Source organism: Symsagittifera roscoffensis, chromosome 7 (assembly GCF_963678635.1).
Source record: "Symsagittifera roscoffensis chromosome 7, txSymRosc1.1, whole genome shotgun sequence".
In the NCBI taxonomy this organism is placed as follows: Eukaryota; Metazoa; Xenacoelomorpha; order Acoela; family Convolutidae; genus Symsagittifera; species Symsagittifera roscoffensis.
Genome location: NC_087068.1, coordinates 37,552,433 through 37,575,915, shown reverse-complemented (window position 1 = coordinate 37,575,915; position 23,483 = coordinate 37,552,433). Strand labels below are relative to the sequence as shown.

The 23,483-nt window shown below is 35.4% G+C and overlaps 1 protein-coding gene across 1 annotated transcript; it reads left to right on the top strand.

Moving 5' to 3' along the window:
* Positions 1–6,554: 6,554 nt before the first annotated feature.
* Positions 6,555–22,243, top strand: LOC134851477 (transmembrane reductase CYB561D2-like). Its single transcript, XM_063867584.1, has 3 exons — positions 6,555–6,966; positions 16,684–16,721; positions 21,571–22,243. Exons 1-3 carry the CDS (start codon positions 6,576–6,578, stop codon positions 22,093–22,095), a joined length of 954 nt encoding a protein of 317 aa, XP_063723654.1. The 5' UTR covers positions 6,555–6,575; the 3' UTR covers positions 22,096–22,243.
* The last annotated feature ends 1,240 nt before the right edge of the window (positions 22,244–23,483 follow it).

Below are 23,483 nucleotides of genomic sequence, written 5' to 3'. Positions count from 1 at the left end.
TTACCAGATTCATCACAGCCCATAACAATAGTGATAGTGGGAGTTATGATGGCGATACGATGGCTGGAAGCTCATGTGAGAGAAAATAATAGACAGGAGGCACCGACGAGAGAACAATTGCAGAAATTAGATTGTCTAAAAGATTTAGATCTTTTTGAGACAATGTGCAAAGTTCTAAACATTCCGATGGAAGTGAAGAAGATATGGGCAAGAAAACGATTGATGCCATGGTTCAGAGCTAACATGACTGCATGGTTGTACGAGTATGCGAAAAAGCATATGTCGAAGCATGGCAGAGTATACAGTGAATATCAACTGGACATTGGGGCAGGAGCTTTCAAGCGAGCTTTCGTGACCCATCGGAATGCAGTGACCACCGCTGTGAAAAGAATTTCCAGGACGAGCGAGCGTAGTGGAAATGAGAAGGCAGAGATGCTGAAAGAAGATTTGGAGAGAAACGTGACGTTGTGTCTCCACAACAGCTTCTGTAGAAACAGAGAATCAAACGTGGATCCCCTACCTTGCTGTAAACAGAGGGTGGAAGAGCAGAAGTGTTGGAGGACGGCTTCCAACAGCGTCAGGATAGTCAATGACGTGCTACAAGACACGGAAACCGAGAGTGCGGAGTCAGTGTCACAGGAGGAGGAAATGGAGCATTGACGAATGGTCGAGAAAACAAGAGGCAGCAAGAAAGAAAATCAGAAGAATTTAGAAGTTTTAGAACTTCTAAACGACGAAAAAAGAAGAGAACAAAGGGATGATGAAGAAAAGTTAAAACTCAGAATTGTTTTATGTGTGTGAAAAACTCAAGTGAGAAACCAAGCAACCAAGTTGTAATTGAAAACTGAAACATTTAAGTTGAGTTTGGAAATTGTTGCATTTATAAATTTGCATTTTGGTTTTAGTTGAAGTGGCTTTAGAGACACTCACTTATTATTTATTTAGAAAGGCTTGAGGGAAGAGTATATTTAAATATTCCAGCCTGCATGATTGTTTTTAATCACTTAGGAAGACTGATAACTTTGTGGTGACATGAAAAACTTGAGTAACTTCTTGAGGAGGGAGGTTGTTGCATTGTTCTTTCTAACCACAAAGTTTCTTAGTTTTAATACTCAGGACAATAGGCAAGCAAGATTTCCGAAGGGAAGGAGCATAGTAGGATAATTTTAGCTTGTTGGTTGGCAGGACTGTCCTGCAAGCCAACACCTTTTAAATCCAGGAGAAAAAGTTTCAATCGGGATATTGACACTGGAGGTCAGAAAATATGTTTTATCTTAAGTCATATCCTCAATGTGCAGATAAATGAAAGAATTTGAAGGCTATAGTGATGTAGTATGATGCCATTTATATTCTGCAGTGAGTCGATGTGACGTAGGTAAAAGTAATTTCGTGCATTTTGTAAATTCTGTTCGATGACACTGTAACCATTTAGAACATTGCGCGATTCAATGAGGACATTGACCGGACTGTCCGGGGAGTATGTGACATTCGACCAGAATGGCCAAAATGCAGTCTCTGCAGAATTCAGGATTTTAGCAGTGAACCTTCCGGATTGGCGATTTAGAACGGATAAGGACGTTATTTGAATGATTGGCCAAACGGTGAAGGCTAGAAGATTCTGGAATTCTAAATTTTAAATTTTCGAAGTGATGACGTAACATTTCTGAGAAATGTTAAAACGGCCATTTTGGCTAAAATAGCAGAAAGAAACAGAACAACTTTATCTGCGATTACGAACAGTACGAAAATCGAGACTAAAAAACAACAACGAACTACCGAACAGCAGAGGACGTTCCGAGTTGCAACTATTGTGCTGTTACAATAGTTGCAAGGCCGTTGCGAACAACGGTGAAGGGTAAAAACCAGCCCTCCGAGTTAGCGTGAACCTGAGGTTAAGGAGCTTGATTCGCCGGATTCAAGAATCCGGAAGGGTCTCGGGACGGGAACTTTTATGAACTTGTATTGAATTTTAGCATCCTGTCATGTCCTGACTTGAATTTAACTGATATTTTGATTAGTTTTGACAAGGATGAGGTGCTAGGAGTTGGGGGGAAAGGGTTGATCCATCTTCGATGGAGATGATGATTTTTATCAACTGAACAAAAACAATAGTAATATGATAAGTAGTAGCCCTGTTTTTAGGAGTGACCTCGTGGTCTGGGGATACAGAGACCCAGCCATGAGCTCACTAATTTTGCATGTAATTCAGTTAATTTGAGCGTTCTGGTCGAAGCCGGAGAACAGTAACGTTTTTGTCAGCCTGATGTAAGAAAGACCACCGAAAAGTACTGGCTTGGTAGAGACGGTGAAAAACATGCAAAGCTCTGTTTAGACGCTAGCCAGTCGTCTTAAGACTTAGTTTTGTTATCCGTCGATATGTATCTTCCGGGCGAATGTTACACAACCTAAACCCCGCCTTATCTCAGCATAATCGTGTAAAAAACACTAAAGAAATTAAATTCAGTACTCACATAGTGACGCGACTCTAGAATTAAATGAATGGTATAAGTAAAGTAATAATATAAGTCAAGCAACTCTAGAAGTTTTCTCCAAAATCAAGGTCAAACTTCCAAATGTGACCGACTGGCACATGTTTACTTCGAATTTTAACAACACTAATTTTTACAGAATGATCAAAAATCATAAGAAAAAGTGTCAAAAACATGATTCATATAAATAGTTTATCAAATTGTTACCTAACATCTGTTTCGCAATCAAATTCAAAATATCCCGCCAAATTTATTCAGAAAATTTTGTTATCCCATTTTCCTTGAAAAATACTACTACTACTACTACTAAAAGAATTTATTCCCTTTAAAATATAAAGGCATCAAACAAAAGAAATGGTATGATTATGTACACAAGACATCACGAACGGCAATTTATGCAATGGCAACAAAGTAGCATTGAACAAGAGTTGTTTAAGTTGAACATATCAATTCTATTTTTCAGATAGATTTTCAATTTTGCTTTGAAAATTTCAGGCGATGAGAAAATGTCGGCTATGTTGTTTGCTGAAATCATGTTGGCATACCGACAGACGCGATAGAAGAAAAATTGCTCTGTAAAGAAGAGTCGACAATTCTGGGTTGTTGAAAGCTTAGGGCGTGAGCTATTGCGAAGGTCTTTGGCTGCAAAGGTAAAATTTATGTATCTGTAAAGGTTGAAATCAAATTGATCAGTCAGGACTCAATTAAGAAAACACATATCATGTAAAGCTATAGTGAAGGAAATTGGCAAGGAATTCGTTTTTCTAAGTTGTTCTGTATAGTCGTTGACTCCCGTTACCCATTTCAAACATTTTCTGTTAAATAATTCTAGTTTGCGGCGATATGTTAAAGATGGAAACCAGACCTGACTACCGTATAATAAAATACTCACAATACATAGCTGGTAATATTTGAATTTGGTTCTCATGGATACTCCATAAGGGATTGAACGTTTCAAGAAATGGAAAGCTTTGTTAACTGCAACCAGTTTGGTTTTAATGTGGATGTCCCACTTTAAATCACTAGATATCGTTACTCCGAGATCTTTGATAGATGAAACTGACGGAATTGGGTAATCATTAAGGCAAAGTGTAGATTTGGGGGAAGTTGAGTTAAAACAAATAACTTTGCATTTATCAGAATTAAATGTCATTTCGTTTTCAAGCGTCCAATTGATAAATAGATCAATGTCTATTTGAACTAAGGAAAAGTCATATTTTGAATAGAGTTTGCTGTCATCAGCAAACAGAAAACATTTAGAGGTTTTCAAGACAGCTGGCATGTCATTAATGAAGAGTATAAATAGTAAAGGGCCGAGTACACTTCCTTGCGGAACACCACTTGTTACATGGCCTTTTGGAGATGCTTCATTGTTAATTAAGACATTTTGCGTGCGGTTTGTGAGATAGGAAGCAAAAAGTTCAAGAAAGCTAACGTCAAAGCCTAAATTACCAAGTTTCAAAATAAGTATATGATGAGGAACTTGATCAAAAGCCTTGCGAAAATCGAAGTACACAGAAAGACATTCGCTTTTTGCCTCGACGTCGTTATAAATCTGATCTAGGTATTCAAGAAGCTGAGTAACAGTCGATCGCTTGGTCATAAAACCATGTTGAGCAGGTGTAACTTTAGCCCGAATATTAGGATAAATGAAATCGAAGATCATTCTCTCCAGAACAATCGATAATTGAGGCAATATGCTAATCGGGCGATAATTTTCAACGTTTTCGGGATTACTAGATTTAAGAACTGGCGTAATAAACGCACATTTCCAAAGTTCTGGCCACGTTTTAGTTTCCAAAACCTTGACAAAGAGCTGCACGACTAGAGGAGATATTAATTCACTGCAGTAGTTAAGAATAAAGGTTGGGAGGCGGTCGTTGGTAATACAAGAAGTTTTAGCAAATTTGAGAGCTTTCTCGACCTTTTTAAGGTTGACATGGAGATCGGATAGAAAAATGGTGGGTTTTTCGGGTTGTAAGATTTGAATTTCATGCTTTTCTAGAAACACTGAACAGAAGTAATCGTTCAAAAGAATGGCTATTTCAATAGAAGTGGATGCTTTTCTATTCATCCAGTGCATTTGGTTTGGTAGTTTCCTTCTGGTAAAAGATCGAAGGTATTTAAAGCAATCACGGGTAGAATTTGGTCTTAAAGATTCAAGGAGACAAGTTTTATCCAATTCGATTGAATTGTTAAGGTCTTGTTGGATCGAAGCTAAATGATTTGTGTTGGCTGTCCGTTTAGATATGGAATGATGCTTATTCAGTAAATGAACTGTATGCGACGAATAATAATAGGGAAGTTGCTGGCGTCTTTTAGTTTTCTGTGCGCATGATGAAAGAATTGCATGATTGATCTGAGCGTACCAGCTATCTACATAATCATTAGTGGTGGATATGGAATAACATGAGTTTTGTTCCACAATGAGTTTGGTAAAGCAAGGGCTGATGTTAGTATTGAAGATCGAATGAGAAAAAGATGATTTAGATAGAGAGGTTTTCATAAAATTCCCACTCACAGTAGGCGCTGCTTCAGGAATGGTAAAAAAAGCAAATAAAGGAAAATGGTCTGAGTAAAGCACTTCATTTACAAATGCAGTGAACAATTCTGTGTGCGAAGTTAAAATGATATCAAGAGTGTTGCCTGAGCGATGTGTGGGTTCATATATAAGGGGCATTAAGCTATGATCCTCAATAACCTCTAGGAACAGTTTCGAGTAATCACAGCCACCATCAGAAGATGCCCAACAGATATCAGGCAGATTTAGGTCACCTAAGATTGTGTACGAACTAGAACCATTAATCAATTTGGAGTTAAAATAACGTATTGAATCAGTAAGCATTTTGGCAGGTATCCGAAACTGCGACGAAGCGGGGGGGTTGTAAATAAGGAGGAAAATATGATTAACTGCACCCGAATATATTGAAAGTCCGATGCAGTAATCTGCATCGTATGATAGAGTTGAATAATTTAGAGCAAAACTCCTTTTTGTAGCAATGAGAACACCTCCGTGTTCTCCAGAAGTGCGGTCTTTTCGAGCAATAACCGAATAGGGAGAATTCATAGGAATAATTTCGGGATCAGTAACTTCTGGTTTAAGCCATGTTTCAGTAATGAACACGATATCAGGAGAATGTAAAGAAAGAAAATTGATTAACTTCAGACGCTGATTTATGCTCAAGAGACTTTGTGCGTTGATAAGGCATAACTTTGATTGTAGTCAGTCAAGATTGATCTTGATACCATTTCGTTCGAGGGTCAGACCACGAATTTTTAGCTCATCGCGTGGAACTTTTTCATTGTTAATCATGTCATACCGTTTCTTGAAGATTTTACGTTTCAGAATCTGTTCTTCTTGGTTCAGGGACTTCGATATGAAAATCTTTTCTTTGAAATTCTTCAGTTTGTAAGATTTTGCCAGGCATTTTCTAGCATTCCATTCGGATGACAGACGAACAAGTAAAGGACGCGGTCTTCGTTGTTGGGGATTAGCTTTACCAAGTCTATACATTTGGCAGATACTGAGATTTTCTTCGCCTATATGATCAAAAATTTCGGCCACTTTGGCTTCTTCGGCCTCTATATTGGATGTAAACTGTCCGTTGTCTTCGCAGACCCCGTCGATGATTATCTCGTTTTCACATGTGTTGGCCCGGTGACTGTTATTAATACGACTATTAACCGGTTACTGCGTTTACCATGATAATTTTGATGATTTACTTCTAATTCAGATGTAAGACATGCCTGCCAGACGTGTTGTTAGTAAACTGAAGTCCCAAAAACTACTCGTTAAGTGCCGAAGCATGGTGGGAACAGGAACTACTTGTCTGAAAATCAGACCCCGAGACTCTGAAAAGCTAATTTGTGTCAGTTTTGATCCAGCTGTACAACGGAGTGTAATGTTCATTGAAGAAGAGAAAATACGGGGCCTGTAAAACAAAAACTTGAGTGTGAAAAATAAGCTATTAATTTTGATAAAAGCAAATTTTGATGGTCTAGTTTAAGATTGAAAAATGAAAAGACACCCCTAAGCTTTATTATAATCGAAATTCTTTCAGGATTGGATGATTTACTTTTCAATGGATGGAAGAAATTTCCTCCGATGAACTGAAAGGCATTGTAAAACTGGAGTGTCAAACATATCCTGGGAACTTAGAAGTGTCTGCTCTTCAAATCTCTATCAACCATAATTCTAGTGAGACAACATCGAATGCTAAACCAAGAGTTTCGGATATTGACCACGCAAACAGTCTTACTACTGTTCAAATAGATGGCGCACCACTGAAAAATGTGAACGAGCTGTATAACAACGACAAAAACCGCACCCGAAGCAAATCTCAAGAGTGGCTTCAAACATCTACGTGCTCAAAGCGCATCCCATTCAAATTGCCCCCAAAACCCAGTATGATGGTTGTTCACATTCTATCTATTGGATTCGTTTTAGCAGTGGCCTTTGTTATGAAAACTGGAACCAGTAAGTGCTTATCAATTCACATGTATCTGAAAAATAAATTTGGGCTATTTTGATAGTTAGACTATAGTTAGAGAAATTTTCAAGTCGGACTATCGTTTGTCTGCTTTTTGTCGGCTTAATTTTCAATGTATGGATTTTTTCTGATTTAAGTAACTTGCATCATAAATGAATGTCGTTCTTTTACTTGCAAAAATACGAATCCTGATTTTTAATACGTTCCGGTGTATGTTATATCGCCCTAGTCACTTTTTTGACGTTTGAAGCGGTAAAAATTGTTTGGTATGTTTCAAGAGGGTTAGGCTGTTTTAAGTTATAAAACGATTACCTTTTTTATGACAATTTATCTATATCTATCTATCTATATCTTTCTATATCTATCTCTCTATATCTATACTATATTTAAATCTATACTATATTTAAATGCTAGTGACAGCTATCTCCCATGTTTAAGCGTAATTATTTTGCATGTTTAACGAAAGATTTTTTCATGTTTAAGCTATAACATATATTGCAATGCTTAAGAAAATGTTTCAATTAGTTTTCCGCAAGGTCATTATTCTTTCAGTATTTTTTTCGAGGTCTGTTTACCTGCTTTTTAAATTAATTTGATAATGTCTGTCTAACTGTCTCCTATTTTTTCAACTTTCAATTTGGTTTTGACGATTCAGTTCAAAATAGTACAACTGTCAAACGGTTGTCTCCAATCTTTCTTTCTCTTCATCTTTATCTGGATTTTCTATCTTTTCTGTCTTTTTTTTTCGATCCTTCTTTTTCGATCTTTTTTTACCCTTCTTTTTTGATCTTTTTTCTGTCTTTTTAAAATCTTTTCTATCTTTCTTTTTCTTTCTTTGTTTTCGATGTTTCTATCTTTTTATCTATATTTTTTCTTTTTTTAATCTGTTATTTCGATCCTTCTTTTTCGATCTTTTTTTCTCTATCTTTACTCTATATTGCAATGGTTAAAATTTTTTTTTTCAATTTTTCCAAATTGAATTAAGTTGTTATTCAAGCGAGTTTTAAAAAGCAGCCCAATAGTGGATTCTGACAGGGTTCACAAAGTGGCTATGAACTTGGCGTCTAATTAAAATTGCTCAAATCTTTTTAGTTTACGAGATACGACGATTTTTTTTTCAAAGATTTTCAGAAAACTTAATTCACTAAAAAATTACAACTTGAAGGTCCCAACCCTGTAACTGGGTGCTGTCACAGTACTCTCAAGGGTTGTGAATCTTGCCTCCAAATGAGACACTCAAGTCCTTGTAGTTTTCGAGATATGACGTTTTTTTGTGATTTTTTGCGAACCATGCGTACTACTTCAACTGCAAATCCCCGAAGATTTCGAGATAAGACGTTTTTTGTGACTTTTGCAAAAAATTTGAACTAATTTGTTTTCAAATTTTTAAAAAACCTTACCCTGTAGATATGTGCTGTCAAAGTACTGTCAGTGATTGCGATTCTCGCCTCTAAATATGACTGCTCAATTCCTTGTAATTTTTGAGAGATGACGTTTCTTAACATTTTTTTCCCTTCAAAATTGAATATCTCAACACTGGGGGCTTTCAGAGTTCGCTCAAGGGGTTGCAAACCTTGCCTCAAATTATGAGTGCTCAAATTCCTGTAGTTTTCGATATATGACGTTTTTTGTGATTTTTTTCAAAAAACGAATTATTTTTTCAAAATATGAAATTCCTTACCCTGTAGTTGGATGCTGTCAGGGTACTCTCGAGAGTTGCGAATCTTGCCTCTAAATATGACTGCTCAATATCTGGTAGTTTTTGAGATATGAGCTTTTTTGTAATTTTTAAAAAAATTTCAGAAAACTCACACATTTTTTTTCAAAATTTGAAATTATCAACCCTGTACTCGGGGGCTATCAGAAAACTCTCACGGGTTGGGAACCTGGCGTCCAATTATGGCTGCTCCAATTTTTGTAGTTTTCCAGATTTGACGTTTTGGTGGGTTTTTCAGAGTTTTCCAGAAAACTCAACTTTGATTTTTTTAAAATGTGAAATTCCTAACCCTGAGTTTGGGTGCTGTTTGGGTACTCATAGGGGTTGCGAATCTTGCCTCAAAATATGACTGCTCAAATCCTTGTAGTTTTCGAGATTAGAGTTTTTAATGATATTTCCAAAATTTTCAGTTAACTTAGGTTTAGAAAAATTCATTAAATTGAAATATCCCAACCCTGTAATTGGGCGCTGCCAGGGTACTCCCAGGAGTTGTAAATCTTGCATCCAACTATGACTACTCATATATTTGTACTTTTCGAGATTTGACGTTTTCGAGATGACGGAAAATAAGATTTAATTTTTTTATTGAATATGAAATAACCAACCATGTAATTGGGTGCTGTCAGAGTACACTAAAAGCCTGCAGATCTGGTTTCGAATATATGCGGTTTTTCACGAGGTGTCAAAAATTCGAAGCACTGGAGGTGCGTTACACGCTAGTTTTTCATGAACTTTTATTTTCCTCTGGACAGTCGCCTAACGCAAATTTTTCCGTCGAAGTGGCTGCATATTAGGAGTCGATAAACGTAGGGAAGTCTCTTATATAGGGCGTTTTCATTTTTGCTGGAAAAATCTTAAAATTTGTTCAGACTCAGTCAATTTTTTGCGGTTTGACCTCTGATTTCGTTTTAAGTCCAGTTCGTTTCAGATATCAATTATGTGTCGCAAAATCGCATCCAAATTACGACATTTTCTGTCTCTCTGAGACATTGCTAGTTGACGAAGTTCCAAATGACGCCTTATTTTTGAACAATTACTAAATAATACGCTCGGACAGAAAATCAATAAATGAAAAGACAAAACACGGAGGTGTTTTGATCGCAATAAGAAAAAATGGATTGAGTTTTTCGGTGATTGACAGCAAATAAAACGAATGCCTTATCATAAAAATCGAAACTAAAAAACTTCAGTTTTATTTTATGTTGCTTATATAACCCGCCAAAAGAAAGTAAATACCGATGGTCAATATTATGTTTTCAGAAACTGTGTCGTTATCTACAAAAAATGCAAAAAGACCAAAAATGTGACTTTACAATGATAACTGGCGACATAAATTTTTCAAACACAGACTGGAAAACAATGCACTCTGAAGATAACTATTAATCTGCCTTACTTGGTCTGTTATTTGAAAAAAAATTTGAACAGATTATGGAGTCAGATAACAAAATAAAATTGGATGTTATGCTTAATAGCTGTTTTAGCAAGGAAATACAAAAGCCGCCAATTCATTACGCTTGAAACAAAATTAACTGGAAAGAAATGATTCAAAAATTAAAAGCAGAGCCTTTTAACCCATATTGCTACAGTAACGTTGACAAAATTGTAGAACATTGTTACGATAGGTTAAATTCTTTTATGGAAACGCATTGTCCTCGTGTAACAATACAGCCAAAAAGCAAACATCCCAAAAACGCGAGAAGATTGAAATGCTCGAGTCGGAATACTAAACTTCAGCTGAAATTGATTTAGCAAGTTTCGAAGAAAGTATTTTCGCCAGTCGGAAATTCAGTGAATTGAACAAATGTTTCAGGAGTTTAAGGAAATCTGAGTGTTTACCGGATCGAATGTATTTTGGCGATGAAGTAGCTAAATCTGAAGTCGAAAAAGCTGAACTTCTCAATAATTTTTTCCAAAGTGTGTTCCACATGGAAGTCCATGATACGCTAGACCGAAATATAAACGAAACCGTTTGCACTATTAACAAAATTAAGTTAACTGAGATCCAAATTTCAAATGTACTAACGTTGCTTGATCCCAAAAAAGCATGTGGTCCTGGAAAAATAGGAAACGAAATATGTGCTTTTATTTAGGCTTCGAAAAAGCGTTTGACAAAGTGTCACATAATATTTTGTTACGAAAATTGCAAAATCTGAGTATTGGGGGAAATTTTTTGGCCATAATGGAACGCTACTTAAATGACCGAAAGCAGTATGTCAAAATTGGGCAATCAAATTCAACAATGCTTGACGTAACCAGTGGTGTACCTCAGGGTTCGCTATTGGGACCACTTATGTTCATCATATATATTAACGACATAACTGAAAATGTTCACTCATTTGCCCTATGATATGCAGATGATTACAAATTTCCTAGCACTAACAATGAAATGGTTCAGGGTGACATCAGTCAACTTCAAATTTGGTGCGAACAAAATCTTTTCTCTTAATGCTGATAAGTGTAATATGCTGAACTTTAAAGGCAAACAGAAAACGGAATTTTGAGGAAAAGAAACGAAATCTGAAGGAAATCAGAAAGATCTAGGACTAATCGTCACACAGAAATTGTCTTGGCTGGAAAATGCAAAAAGACGAGGAGCGAAGGCGACAAAAGAGCTATTTTTTGTGAAAAGAAATGTTACATCCAAAACAAGCATCAGCAAAAATCATTTGTTACACTGGGTACGTAGTTCCCATTCTGACTTATGGCTCACAAGCGGTATATTATAACAAGTCAGTTGAAAATCATTGAAAAAGTGAAATCGAGAGCAATGTCTTGGATATATGGTTACAATTCTTCATATGTCACAAAATTGAAAACAGCTAATCTACTGCCAGTGTCCATATATATGGAGTTGCGCGACGTATTGCTCTTCTGGAAAACTAACTGCGGTAATTACGAAATAGCAGCGGCTCAATATGTAAGTTGGAACACGAATCAAACAACCCGACAAGGAAATAACAACGAATTCGAAGTGCCAAAATATCGATTATGCAAAAGTGATGAAAATTTCTGGAAAAGAGCAGCTTTGCTGTATAACATTTTCTCAAAAAAAATTGACTTTAGCGACGCAACAAAGCTGAAACAAAATCTAACACGAGTATATTGGAATTACGTGGAAACGCAGTACAAAAGAACTAGTTCCGTGCACTTGGCGCATCCTCTGCCTCTGCCGACAACGCAATCCAGCTGGAAAACTCATTTAACTGATCAGTGAGGGGTCACACACGTGGGTCTACCCAGAAGCCTATCCTACTACTATAGCAAGGGGGTAAAAATCTCAAAAAATGTGATCGATTTAGTTTTGAAAATGGATTTTAATTTTGAGATTTCTGAGTGGAATAAAATGTTAACCTATTGAACCAGTTTTTTGGCATTGGGTTAATTTTATTACCCTTGCGATAAGCAGGGTATTGCAATAGGGTACTAGAAGGTCTTTTCCCGGAAATAACTTTGTTCACAGGACTCATATGATGGACTTTCCGCCATTCTGTTGTAACAGACTGCGTCTTTCTATTGCTACAGACATATTTTGAGCATGTTAGCAGTTTAAATGAATGCTAGCAGTTTCTATTTATGTTTACTTTTGTGATAGCAATCGGGTATTGCAATCGGGTTTTAGGTTTTTTTCCGTGAACAACTTTGTCTACAGATTTCAGCATGCATGCAAAACACGACATGGATGCTGTGTGTGCGTATATTTTTGCGCTCATGGGTCTATTACTCTCACTGTGCATCCTTCTTAGTGTTTTTCAATAAATTCGCAGTTCAAATTTTTTGAATATTTTTTCTTGGGTATTTTTTGAATTTTCGACTTTGTCGCTTTCGTTTTTTTTTCTCGGCTTAGTTTCTGCTTTGTTTTTACCATCCAACCAAATCGCTTTTTTGAATTTTTTTTTACATTATAGTTGCCTTAGTGTTCTGATTTATCTCTGCTGTTTGTTTGTATTTTTTAAAAAGTTTGACACCTTACATATTTTTTTTGGTGTTGTTTCGATTAAAAACTATTCTGATCAAGTGATTTTGGCCTATATTTTATTGACTTAATGACCCTACATCGAATCGTTTCAATGGATTGCACAAATTGCTAAACATCTTAATAGAAATATAATTCAAATGTTTCATGACAGCAATTTTGTTATAGCCTTTTTTCTTTTGTTTCGGCTTGAGGTTTCGGCCTATATTATAGCGGCTTATCGGCCTCATATTCCGTTTTTGACGTGCGAAAAAAGTGTATTTGCGTATGTGTTTTGAGGGCGAGGGAGGCTTGATAACTTATTAGTCTTAACTTTTTAAAAAAAAATTTTGGGGCTGAAAAGGTTTCGGCTATATTATATCGGCCTAGTTGTCTCATTTTGTTTTATTTGACCAGCAAACCATTTTTTTGAGTTTATTGAGGGCGAGGGGGACTTTTCTTAAGTCTTAAGCTTTGTTCATTTTTTTCAGCTCATAATATTTCTGCCAAGGTATTTGTTACCGCGTGGTAAGTTATGGTCCGATGCTAATTTCAAAATTATGTTCGGATGCTAATTTCACATTCTTTTTGTCTTGGAATGTTTTTGTGTCAAAACTAGACTTATTGATTATGATAGATATAGTTTTTCGACATTTGCGATTTTTAAAAATAAAAAGTTTTGTTGTATCGCAAGTAGTGCGAAGCTCAACTTCGCATCTGTGTTCTTTTTTCTAATTTAATTTTGTAGATCGGAATTTTTTCAGCATTGTATATCTAAATGTTCAATTCAAATTTCTAAGCGTCTCCGGCACACTTAGTCTGGAGGTAACGAATACACCTGGGGCAGAAAAGGTTCTGGCTTCGAATCTGACTAGGACCTGTTTTTTTCAAACAGGAATGTCTCCGTTTCATAAAAAAACTAGCGTGCAACGCACCTCTGGTGCTTCAAACAAATTACTTAACATGAAAACAGCTTGTATCTAAAATAAATGAAAAAAAAAATCAAGGAAAGGAATGCAACAGTAAGAAGAGACGGGTGCATCCAACAACGTTTTTCATTTGAAAATTTCAACTGAATGTTTTTGAACTAAAATCGTCAAATCTCTGAAGCTACTGGGTTTCAGAATGGCTGACAACATAGAGCTGATAGATCAATGAAAAATTTCGAAATATCGTAATGGAAACTTGAACAATTCGAGCAATAAAATTGGGGTGTAGGATGCTGGTAGTAGCCTGACTTCGCCCTACCAATGCGTCGAATACTTCAAATTTCGAAAAAAAAATTGGAACTTGAAAGAAATTTTTTAAAGAAAAACATGGAAAATGAATCATAATACATATCTAGGAAAATGAAACGCATCTTCCGAGTCCAATGCATCTTCAGAGTCATCTTCAGAGGCCATTTAAATACTTTCTGAGAGTCCCTCGACTGCACCTCATCATAATTTTGAGAAGTTCAAACTTTGTGTAGTTTTTTTGAAGAAAAATTTTGATAAGTTTTGAAAAATTATAAAAATGGCATATCTCGCAAACAAAGATGAGAAAAGCAGTCAAAACGTGAAGAACAGAATTGAAACCTCTGAAAGTATCTTGAAACCTCAGTATATTGAAACCTCTTGAAACTTAAAATATTTTTGAAAAAACGTCTTGGAAACTAAAATGATTTCAGCAGTCACATTTGGAGGAACGATTTTCAAGGCCTAAGAGTACCCTGATAGAAATTGACACTGTTTAGTTGATAATATCAAATTTGGCTGGTTTTTTTAATCTAAGTTATGCGAGAAAAACTTTTTAAAAAAGGCTTAAAAAAACGTCATACTTCGGTAAGTAAAAGGATCTGAGCAGTCATATTTTGAGGCAAGATTTGGAAACCTTGAGAGTACCCTGGCAGCACCTAATGATTTAGCTGAGATCGTCAAATCGCGGAAACTAAAACAATTTGAGCAATCACATTTGGATGCACAACCTGCAATGCCTGAAATTACCTTGAGAGCAGCTCATACCATAGAGTTGAAAAATTTCAATTTTTGTCAAGTTGTTATATATAAGTTCTTAGAAAATTTTTGAAAAAATCATAAAAAATGTCATATCTCGCAAACTAAAAGGATTTGAGCAGTCAGATTTTGAAGCAAGAGTTGCAACCCCTGAGAGAAGTTTGACAGAGCCCAACTACAGAGTTGAGAATTTCAATTTTTGGGGAATTTTTAATTATGAGTTTTATGAAAATTTTCAAAAAAATCACAAGAATTTTTGTATCTCGCAAACTAAAAAGATTTGGGTACTCATATTTGGAGGCATAATTTGCAAACCCAAGGATGACCCTGACAGCATCCCATTTTTGGGTCGCTGATTTCAAACTTGACGAAAAAAAAAACAGAATTCAAGCTGGAAAATAGGAAAAAAATTGTAACCATTGCAATATACGATATAGCTTTAACGTGCAAAAACTTTTGCGTTAAACATGCAAAAATAATACGTTGAAAAAGCTTAAACATGGCGAGATAAATATATAATAGATTGTCCGCCTACTAGATTGTCGTCTTATTTTTGTCGGCTTAGTTCAGCAGAAATTATATGTTATAAAAGTTTGGCTTCTTCTTGCATTCTGAAAGCTCATTGTAAAGTTTCTAATGGTGCAGGTAATTTTGTTTCGGATATTTTGTACTTTTGTTACAATTCTTTAATTTTTTTTTGACAAAAAATATGATACTTGAAGGTTTTTCTTTCAATTATTTTTTTTTGTTTTTCTCATGATTTTTTTTCTTAGTCATTTATGATTGTATCGCAAGTGGCGCGAAGTGAAGCTCGGCTTCACCTGTGTCAAAAAAGTATGAATCATAGATTGTTCGCGAAAATTCAAAAAAACTTTAAAGCGCCATCTATTTTTGAAGTACGAAAATTAGCTTGTTTCTTTGAAATTCGAAAAAGTGAGTATTTTTTCTTTTTTGTTTTCTTACGTTTTCTGTTGGCTATGTTTCAATGCTGCAGATCGTGTTTCGCAACTGTGTTTTCACGAATTTGAACATCAATTATTTACCGGCTTTTTATTGTTTGTAAGAACGGTAAAATTGATTATTATCAAATATAATTTAGGTCGGTTAAGGTGTAACAGTTCGAAGCTATAAAAATTAACCTCTCAAAATTTTAATCACAATTTTCACGTGTCATTTTTTTTTGGGTAAATCAACATCTGCCCACGTCTTCGGTTTAGTGGTCGATCGTTAAATATTAAAAGCCTATTTTATGACAGTGGCTGTTTTGAAAGTGAAGTTTTCAAGTTTTCAAAAATTTTGTTTTCAATTATATTTCTATCTATAATTTGTAGCGTAAATTATCAGAAGCTCTGCTTCGCCTCTGGTTGAGTCTATTTGATAACAAAATTTTTGCAAGAAACCCTATTTCTATCTTTCACAAATGATACCGTCGCTTGTGCTTCGAGTTTGTCAAATGAGTTTTTATGATTTAAAGAAATAACGGAAAAAGTCGATCGTGAATAGTCTTAATAAAAAAGAAATAACGGAAAAAGTCGATCGTGAATAGTCTTAATAAACTTTGCAGTTTTTCTAATAGCATTTCTGAGTATTATTTTTTCAAAATTTGTTTTTTCTTATAGCATGTTTCCTTATATCGCTATACTGCAAAGTTGTACTCATATGAGGTGATTCATTTTCTAACAGTTTCACTTCAAAATTTTCTGAATCAAATTTGGGTGTATTTGTATTGAATGCATTTAATTTGTGTGCGCTTCTATGAAATAATTTATAGGGGAGGGGACATACTCAAGAGGAGGAATGTTTCAATAGGTCAAGGAGGGAAGGGCGAGATTTTACGCATGATCCGATTGTTTTTGTTAAAACTTCAACTACGGCCGATATATTGATCCTAATCGTCTTTTCTTCACGCCACGGTAAAAACATTTCATATCACCTGTTTGAACTTCAGAAGAGAAGTACGCTCGTTAATAATGTGTGTTTCTATTCGTGAAAAGTCCAGCATCATTTTCGTTAATTTGTCAAGATTTGTTTTCTGTTTCAGGTCTCTTTTCATGGCACCCCTTCTTCATGAGTCTCGGAGTAAGTTCACTTATTTTATATTGATTTGATTGGCTTGCATGAATGACATTGCGGTTTTTTGAAACTAGAGAGTGTACATAGTGTACAATAAGCTGATGTAGTTTTTCGAAAAATTAGATTAAGAATTACAGCGTCTACATAATTTGAAAGTCATTGTATGCGGATACATCAATATAGACATAAGAAAACAAAACAAGGCTTCATTGGAATACATCGATGCAATAGAGTCGAATGATTTCGATATTATAAGCTCTGCTCCCACAAGAGTTGAAAATAATTCAGAAACTGGTTTGGATCTTTTTATCCCAGATAATCTGATAAATTCTACTCTAAGTGTATTAACCCACAAGAATTTTACAGATCATTGTCCTGTGCTTGTCAAGTTCAGCAATTGCAGCTCTAGTAGCGGAAACGAAACGGCCTCAATAAGAGATACATCTTTTTTTTGCGAGTACCCGGAGAAGTTCAGAACTTCAACTTCCTCTTATTGCATGAAATGGTCAAATTAGCAATAAAAGAAAGTGAAGATATAAGTAATATCTTCTCTCATTTACACGCTCATTTTGCGCCGTTGTTTGAAAAGAATTTAAAAAATTGCTAATTGTCCACCATGGCTATCCAATAAAATAGAAAATCTGATCACAAAAAGAAATAATCAAAACTGTTCATTGACTGGAAAGAAATTGTATCAATCGTTGAAAGAGCGGTTTAAGTTACTAAGAGATACAGTAAGTAGAGAAATCAGGTGCTCGAAGCGAAGTTACTATATGACAAAATTTAGTAATTAACTTGTTAAAAGGAATGAAAACGCACAGCGGTGCTGTCGGTGATATCATAGCAGAAGACGGCGAAAAGCATACTGACTCAGTTACAATTGCAAGTAGTTTCAACAATTTTTTTGCGCAAATTGCACATAAATTGCTGAAAAATACTTCGCCACCTCCACTAGAATTAAAAACTACGGAGCCTTGCTTCTCATTATATGTAAAGCCGATGACTGCATATGAATTTGAAATTACCATATTTTTGTTGAAATCAAAAGCCTCATCAGAGCTAGATATAAGCAATAATATTTTAAAAGCCCGTGCGTACTCAATTGTACCAAGTTTAACAATTCTGATCCAAGCTTCCATCAAGCAAGCTACATATCCAACCGAACTTGCCAAAGCTAAAATCATACCATTCCACAAAGACGGATCCAAGATATGAATAATTACAGGCCAATAGCTTTTTTAATGACTTAAAAAATCGAACGGGTACGGTTCAACAGCATTTATGTTAAATTTAATTTATTTTAATTTAATTCAATTTAATTTGTAAATAATTTAGATATAGAGTGAAACAAAGCACTATTGATGCTAAAGCTGAAGTAAAAGAAAAATTCTTTCAAATCAAAAAGTAGTACCATCCGTTTTTCTTGATCTCAAAAAATCATGAAATTTTAGAAAAGAAGTATTTTGGACTAGTTGGTAACTGTCACCAATGGATTCGAAGTTTTTTTAACGAATCGCGAGCGATGCGTTGAATTATTTGGTGTAAGGTTCGATTTGAGAAGTGTAGACTGCAACGTACCGCAAGGATCCATTTTAGGTCCACTTCTCTTTCTTTTATATGTTGATGATATGCCGAGCATCGTCAAAAAGTCAAATGTGCGTTTGTATGCTGATGTTTGCGACCCATCGATCAATTGAATGATGATTTTAATGCTGTTGCTCAGTGGCTTGCTGCTAATGATTTTCACTTAATACTAAAAAAAGATACAAATTAATTTTACTAGGAAAAGCGCTTCTTATGACCAATTTCGTGTTAAGATGCTAAATTAAAATACGAAATTTATTGGAAATATTCAGCAAAAAAAACATTGATAACAAATTAAGATTCTCTTTTTACATTGATTATTTTAGAAACAAGCTACGAAGACAGTGTGGAATAATTGCGAAGATAAGGCATTACGTGTATAGCTCTTCTATGTTTACTTATAAAGAATCAAACATTAGGTCTATTATCCAGTGCGGAATCTTATTGTATGGTTGCACAAGCTCCACTGCTTTACAACCGCTTTGTGTTTTACAGTAAGGGTAATCCGGCTGATTTCTTTTTGAAAAAATTACGAAAGCGTTTCTGATTTACCTTCAGAACAAAAAGTTAAGACAGTACATTAACTGTTCATATACGAAATGAGTTTTTCACTGAGATCGCTATCAAATTTTCATTCAGAAATATTTCTTTTTGAGCTGTTCTCTTTCAATAATTCTATAAGAAAAACTACAAGATCTGAAAATAAAGTAAATTCACAGTTAGAAAACCACTCTTTTAACTTATCGGGGAACAAACTTTTTCGTTAATATTCTAGGAAATAGGATTATGCCAATTAATTCTCAGTCATTAGTTACAAAACAAGTACTCTCCGTTGCCCACAAGATGAAATTTTTGTACATCTCATGAAATCACGAGCTAACAAAATCATTTTTTGGTTAATTTTCTCGAGACGACAACTTAGTTTTATGATATTTTTTCACTCTTAACTATCAAAATCCAAAGTTAACTTCAACCAGGCCATGATTCAGAGGTCCAAGTTTGCCCACAAAAAAATGACGTTCCAATTTTCCGTAGGATTCGAGAAATTGCGATTTTTTCAAAATTTTAGTTTTTTCGATAAAAACAGAAAAAAAACATTTTTAAACTATTTTTTTGAAAATATGAATATTATCTATAAATTGCGTACAATATTTCCAGTTGCCCATAGGAATAATAGTTAGTTAATTGTTTTTTTTTCTTAAATTAAAAAAAGTTAATATATTCAACAAAATTTTTTTTAAAGTAGTTTATCTATTGTTAATAAACCAAACATTGGTAGATTCTCATTAGACAAGCTTGTCTGTTGTCTATTCTCTCCATTTTGTGTATGTGTTTATTTTGATTGATGTTGCAAATTGAAATAAATTCACAATTATGGAGAAATAAATCCTTTCTTTCTTTCTGTATAAGGTTCACTGCTAATTGTTTGGAAAGAGCGTTCTACAAATTCAATATGTTATATTTACATAAAGAGCGTAGTGTCATATTACGATCTCGACTTTTGTTCCAGCCTCAGTCGCAAATAAAAGTTCTCTTTTTGATGTTTAAGAATAACGAATGTAGTGAAGACTCTTGTATAGGTCTTGCTGATTTTTTTTTGTTTTTTTTTTTTCAGGAAAAAGTAGTAAAATATTGATGCACTTAGGTATAATGCACTTTTTGAGTTCAATTGAAATTCGTCTGCTGAAATTGACGTAAATAGCACTCTCCAAATACGAACGTGGAAATGGTTCTAGGTTCGAAAGTGGAATTTATTTCTTAGATTTCCCGCGGAATAAAAACTTTACCGTTGATCCAGTTTTCTCAAATTGGGTTAAATTTATGAAAAAAAAACGCCAATGATGAATCGTTCTAGTAGTTCATAGAGCTAAAAGGGCATCTATTTTTTATTTGATTTTCGAAAGTTGATATTTTTTCAACTAAGTTTTTTTTTAATGTTTACTTGCGTTCATCACTCTTCCAATCTTTGATTGGCTATGTTTTTTTTTGCTGCATAGCATTGACATTTTAATAGCATATATTCTCTATTTTATTAGTGACTAAGATTCCAGTGGCTTATGTCTGTACGTCTTCAGTGCTTGGGTGTCCGAAGACTGAAGTTCGAATCCCGAGGTCAATTTTTCTCAAAACGCATAATTACTTCATTTTTTGCGTTTTTCTACTTTTTTAACACCTTTTAAAGCTACTTCTTGCCTCTTTTTGCTTTTGTTTGCAAAGTTTAGCTTCGCCTGTGTTATAATTATTAGCAAGTGTTATCAAAACGGAACAAGGATTTTTTTGTCAATTTAACAATTGTTGATTATGCGCATGTAGTGCTCAGGGCAGGGGCGGATCTAGGATTTTCTCGAGGGGGGGGGGGGGGGGTGGGGCGGATTTTCAAAAAATTTTCCAAAATTTTGACGACCTTTTTTTTTTTTTAGGTCGACCAAATTGATTTTTAGAGCTCTCCTAAAGCACTGTTTTGCCCCTACTTTGGCAAAATTTTCTGCGCCGCAGGCAAATTTTTGAAAAAACAGTCATAAAAGCCGTTTTCGGGCAATTTTTGAAAAATTTTGACAAAAAAATCGCGTTTTTTTTGGCGCGCGCTCCCCCTCAAAGTTAGTATATATTGGCGCCAAAGGCGCCTTTAGAAAAATTTTAGGGTCGGTCGGCCGAAAATGGATTTCTGAAAAAGTATCAAAGGGGGGACCCTTTGGGTCGGCAGGGGGTCGAATCCCTGAGGGGGGGGGCGTCCGCACCCCCCGCCCCCCCCCCCCTAAATCCGCCCCTGGCTCAGGGTAATGCCTTCTAAGGAGACAAAGAAGTGGGTTAGAGTCCCACCAGTATCTGTACTTTTTGCAAACTGCTAATTTTCAGCTTTTTAATAGTCAAACTTTGAACCGTCGCCGTTATTTCTTTGTAGTCACAGTTTCTGAAGCACGTTGTTTTGCGAAATTCTTCTCCAAATTGACCAAATTGTTAAAATTTTCGTTTTGTCCCATCATTTGGTCAAAATCATAATAAATTTATGAGTGAAGATTTGTCTTATCGCTAATTTTTTTTCTGATTACAAATCTCTGAAAAAGATTTTATAATTTTTGATAAATGATGCATTCGTGGTTGAATATGTCAAATGAGTCTATGGACAATGCGGAGTACATGGAAATTTTCTGGCTTGTTACTGTATCGCAAACCAGTGGCTCGAACGTCAGATTCGCCTCTTTTTCACAAGATTTTGTGGCTGAATTGTATGCCGGTCAACAGGGTAAGAGTGACTGTGCTGGTGTTTTAGGTTGTGTTCTTCATTGCTCAAGCAATTCTCGTGTTCTCTCCCAGCAGCTCACTAGTGGCAGCAAAGCCACGTGCCTACAAAGTGAAGACACATTGGATATTGCATCTGTGTGGAGTAACCTCAGTCATAATAGGAGCTGTCATCATTTATGTCAATAAAGAACGGGCGGGGAAACCTCACGCAAAAACCTGGCATGGGTTTTTAGGCTACACCAGTGTCTTTCAGTTTTGTTCACACTGTATCGCAGGACTGTTTGTTATGTACCCAGCCTATCTCAAAAGCTTTTTCACGCTCGCGCAACTGAAGCAATTACACGCTACAATCGGTCTATTAGGGTTCTTCCTAGCAGCTGGAGTTGTAATTTTGGGCCTTTTTTCCGACGCATTCACGAAAGTTGTGGCACACGACGTTGGCTGGTTTGCATTTGCAAGTGTGCCTTTCATTCTGGCTATGGCTATCGGAAATCAAGTCACAACTGCGTATGGTCCGAAGAAAGTGAAAACTGAGAAAAATACTCTAAAATGAGAACTTACTATCTTATTGAGTACAGAAGATTTCACATTCTACTTGATTAACTTAAATAGTTTAAGCCAACTGTTGGAAATTGGTGTATGATTTTCTGTAAAGATGCTGCATCAAAAATTGTCCTAGCATAATAAATGTTTTACTGCAATTATGCTTTTTGGCCGATGCTGCCTTTGGTTCATGTTATCCTTCCTTTGTATGTAGAAATATGAATTTTTTTGAAAAATATAGATTTTTTTTTTCAGATAATTAAGCTTAAATTTTCCTCAAATGCTGATTTTTATTGCAAGTTATAGAGGTCAGACCTAGACCGGATTCAATTTCATTTGGTCATCCTTGCAATTGGCATCGGTATTGCATCGAGTACTGGATTTTTGCCGTTAGAATTTTTGTCCCCAGGATGGATGATCACAGCTATGTGCTTTATAATGGCTTTTTACACTTGCGAGAGCAAGTGTCTTGTAATCGGTAACTACTACCCGTAAAAACCTTTCTAATATATCTTTTGAGAAATACGTATATCTTTTGAGATATAAAGCTTGTGTTATAGTATAAACTCTTTTTTTCCAACCTAAGTCGCAAATATTGTTGCGATGCAATTGTCGCGACGAAATGTGTTCATTTTGAAAGTGTCATTTTGATCCAGCTATTAAGTACAGCCAATGCGAAGGATATTAACACAGGCTACTATATTACAAATAGCACTTTAGCTTCAAGGTATCATGGATCTGTAGCGTAGACGTAGGGAAGGAGACCCGCAACAAAATAAGAGGGTTCGAACCTGGGCAGCGTCGGATGTTTCTAAGAACTTTTTCGTATACTAGCTTAAATGCTTCCGCTCCATAAATTGAGGCATGTTAGTTGGCAATTTTTATTCAAATTGACTGGTACTGCTAATGTGCCATAATTGGCTAGCGTCACTTAGCAATTTTGTAGACTCATAATTGGCGTGCGTCACTTAAGAAATTTTGTAGACTCATAGTTTGGCTCATTCAGTTTTCCCCAGTAGCGTTATCGGTCATAGTTTGCTTGTGTATGCGAAGTGCAGCTTCACCTCTGTGTTTTCGCGTGCTGCCATGCTAAATTTCTTGCCAATTCAAATATAACTACCGTAATAGAGTCCTCATTTAGTATTAATTATCCTTATTTGGTAGTAATCATTTTTTTCAAACAACTTAATAGAAAAAATCATGTTTTTTGGATTCTTTGTTTTTTTACCCTTGTGATAAGCAAGAATATTGCAATCGGGTACTAGACTTTTTTCCCGTTAAAAACTTTGTCTAAAGAATGGTCAATTTTAGTAGGAATGGTAAATTTCACGACTGCAGACTGCTGATATGCTCAATTTCTTGAGAATTCAAATAAAACTACAATAATTTATGTCATTT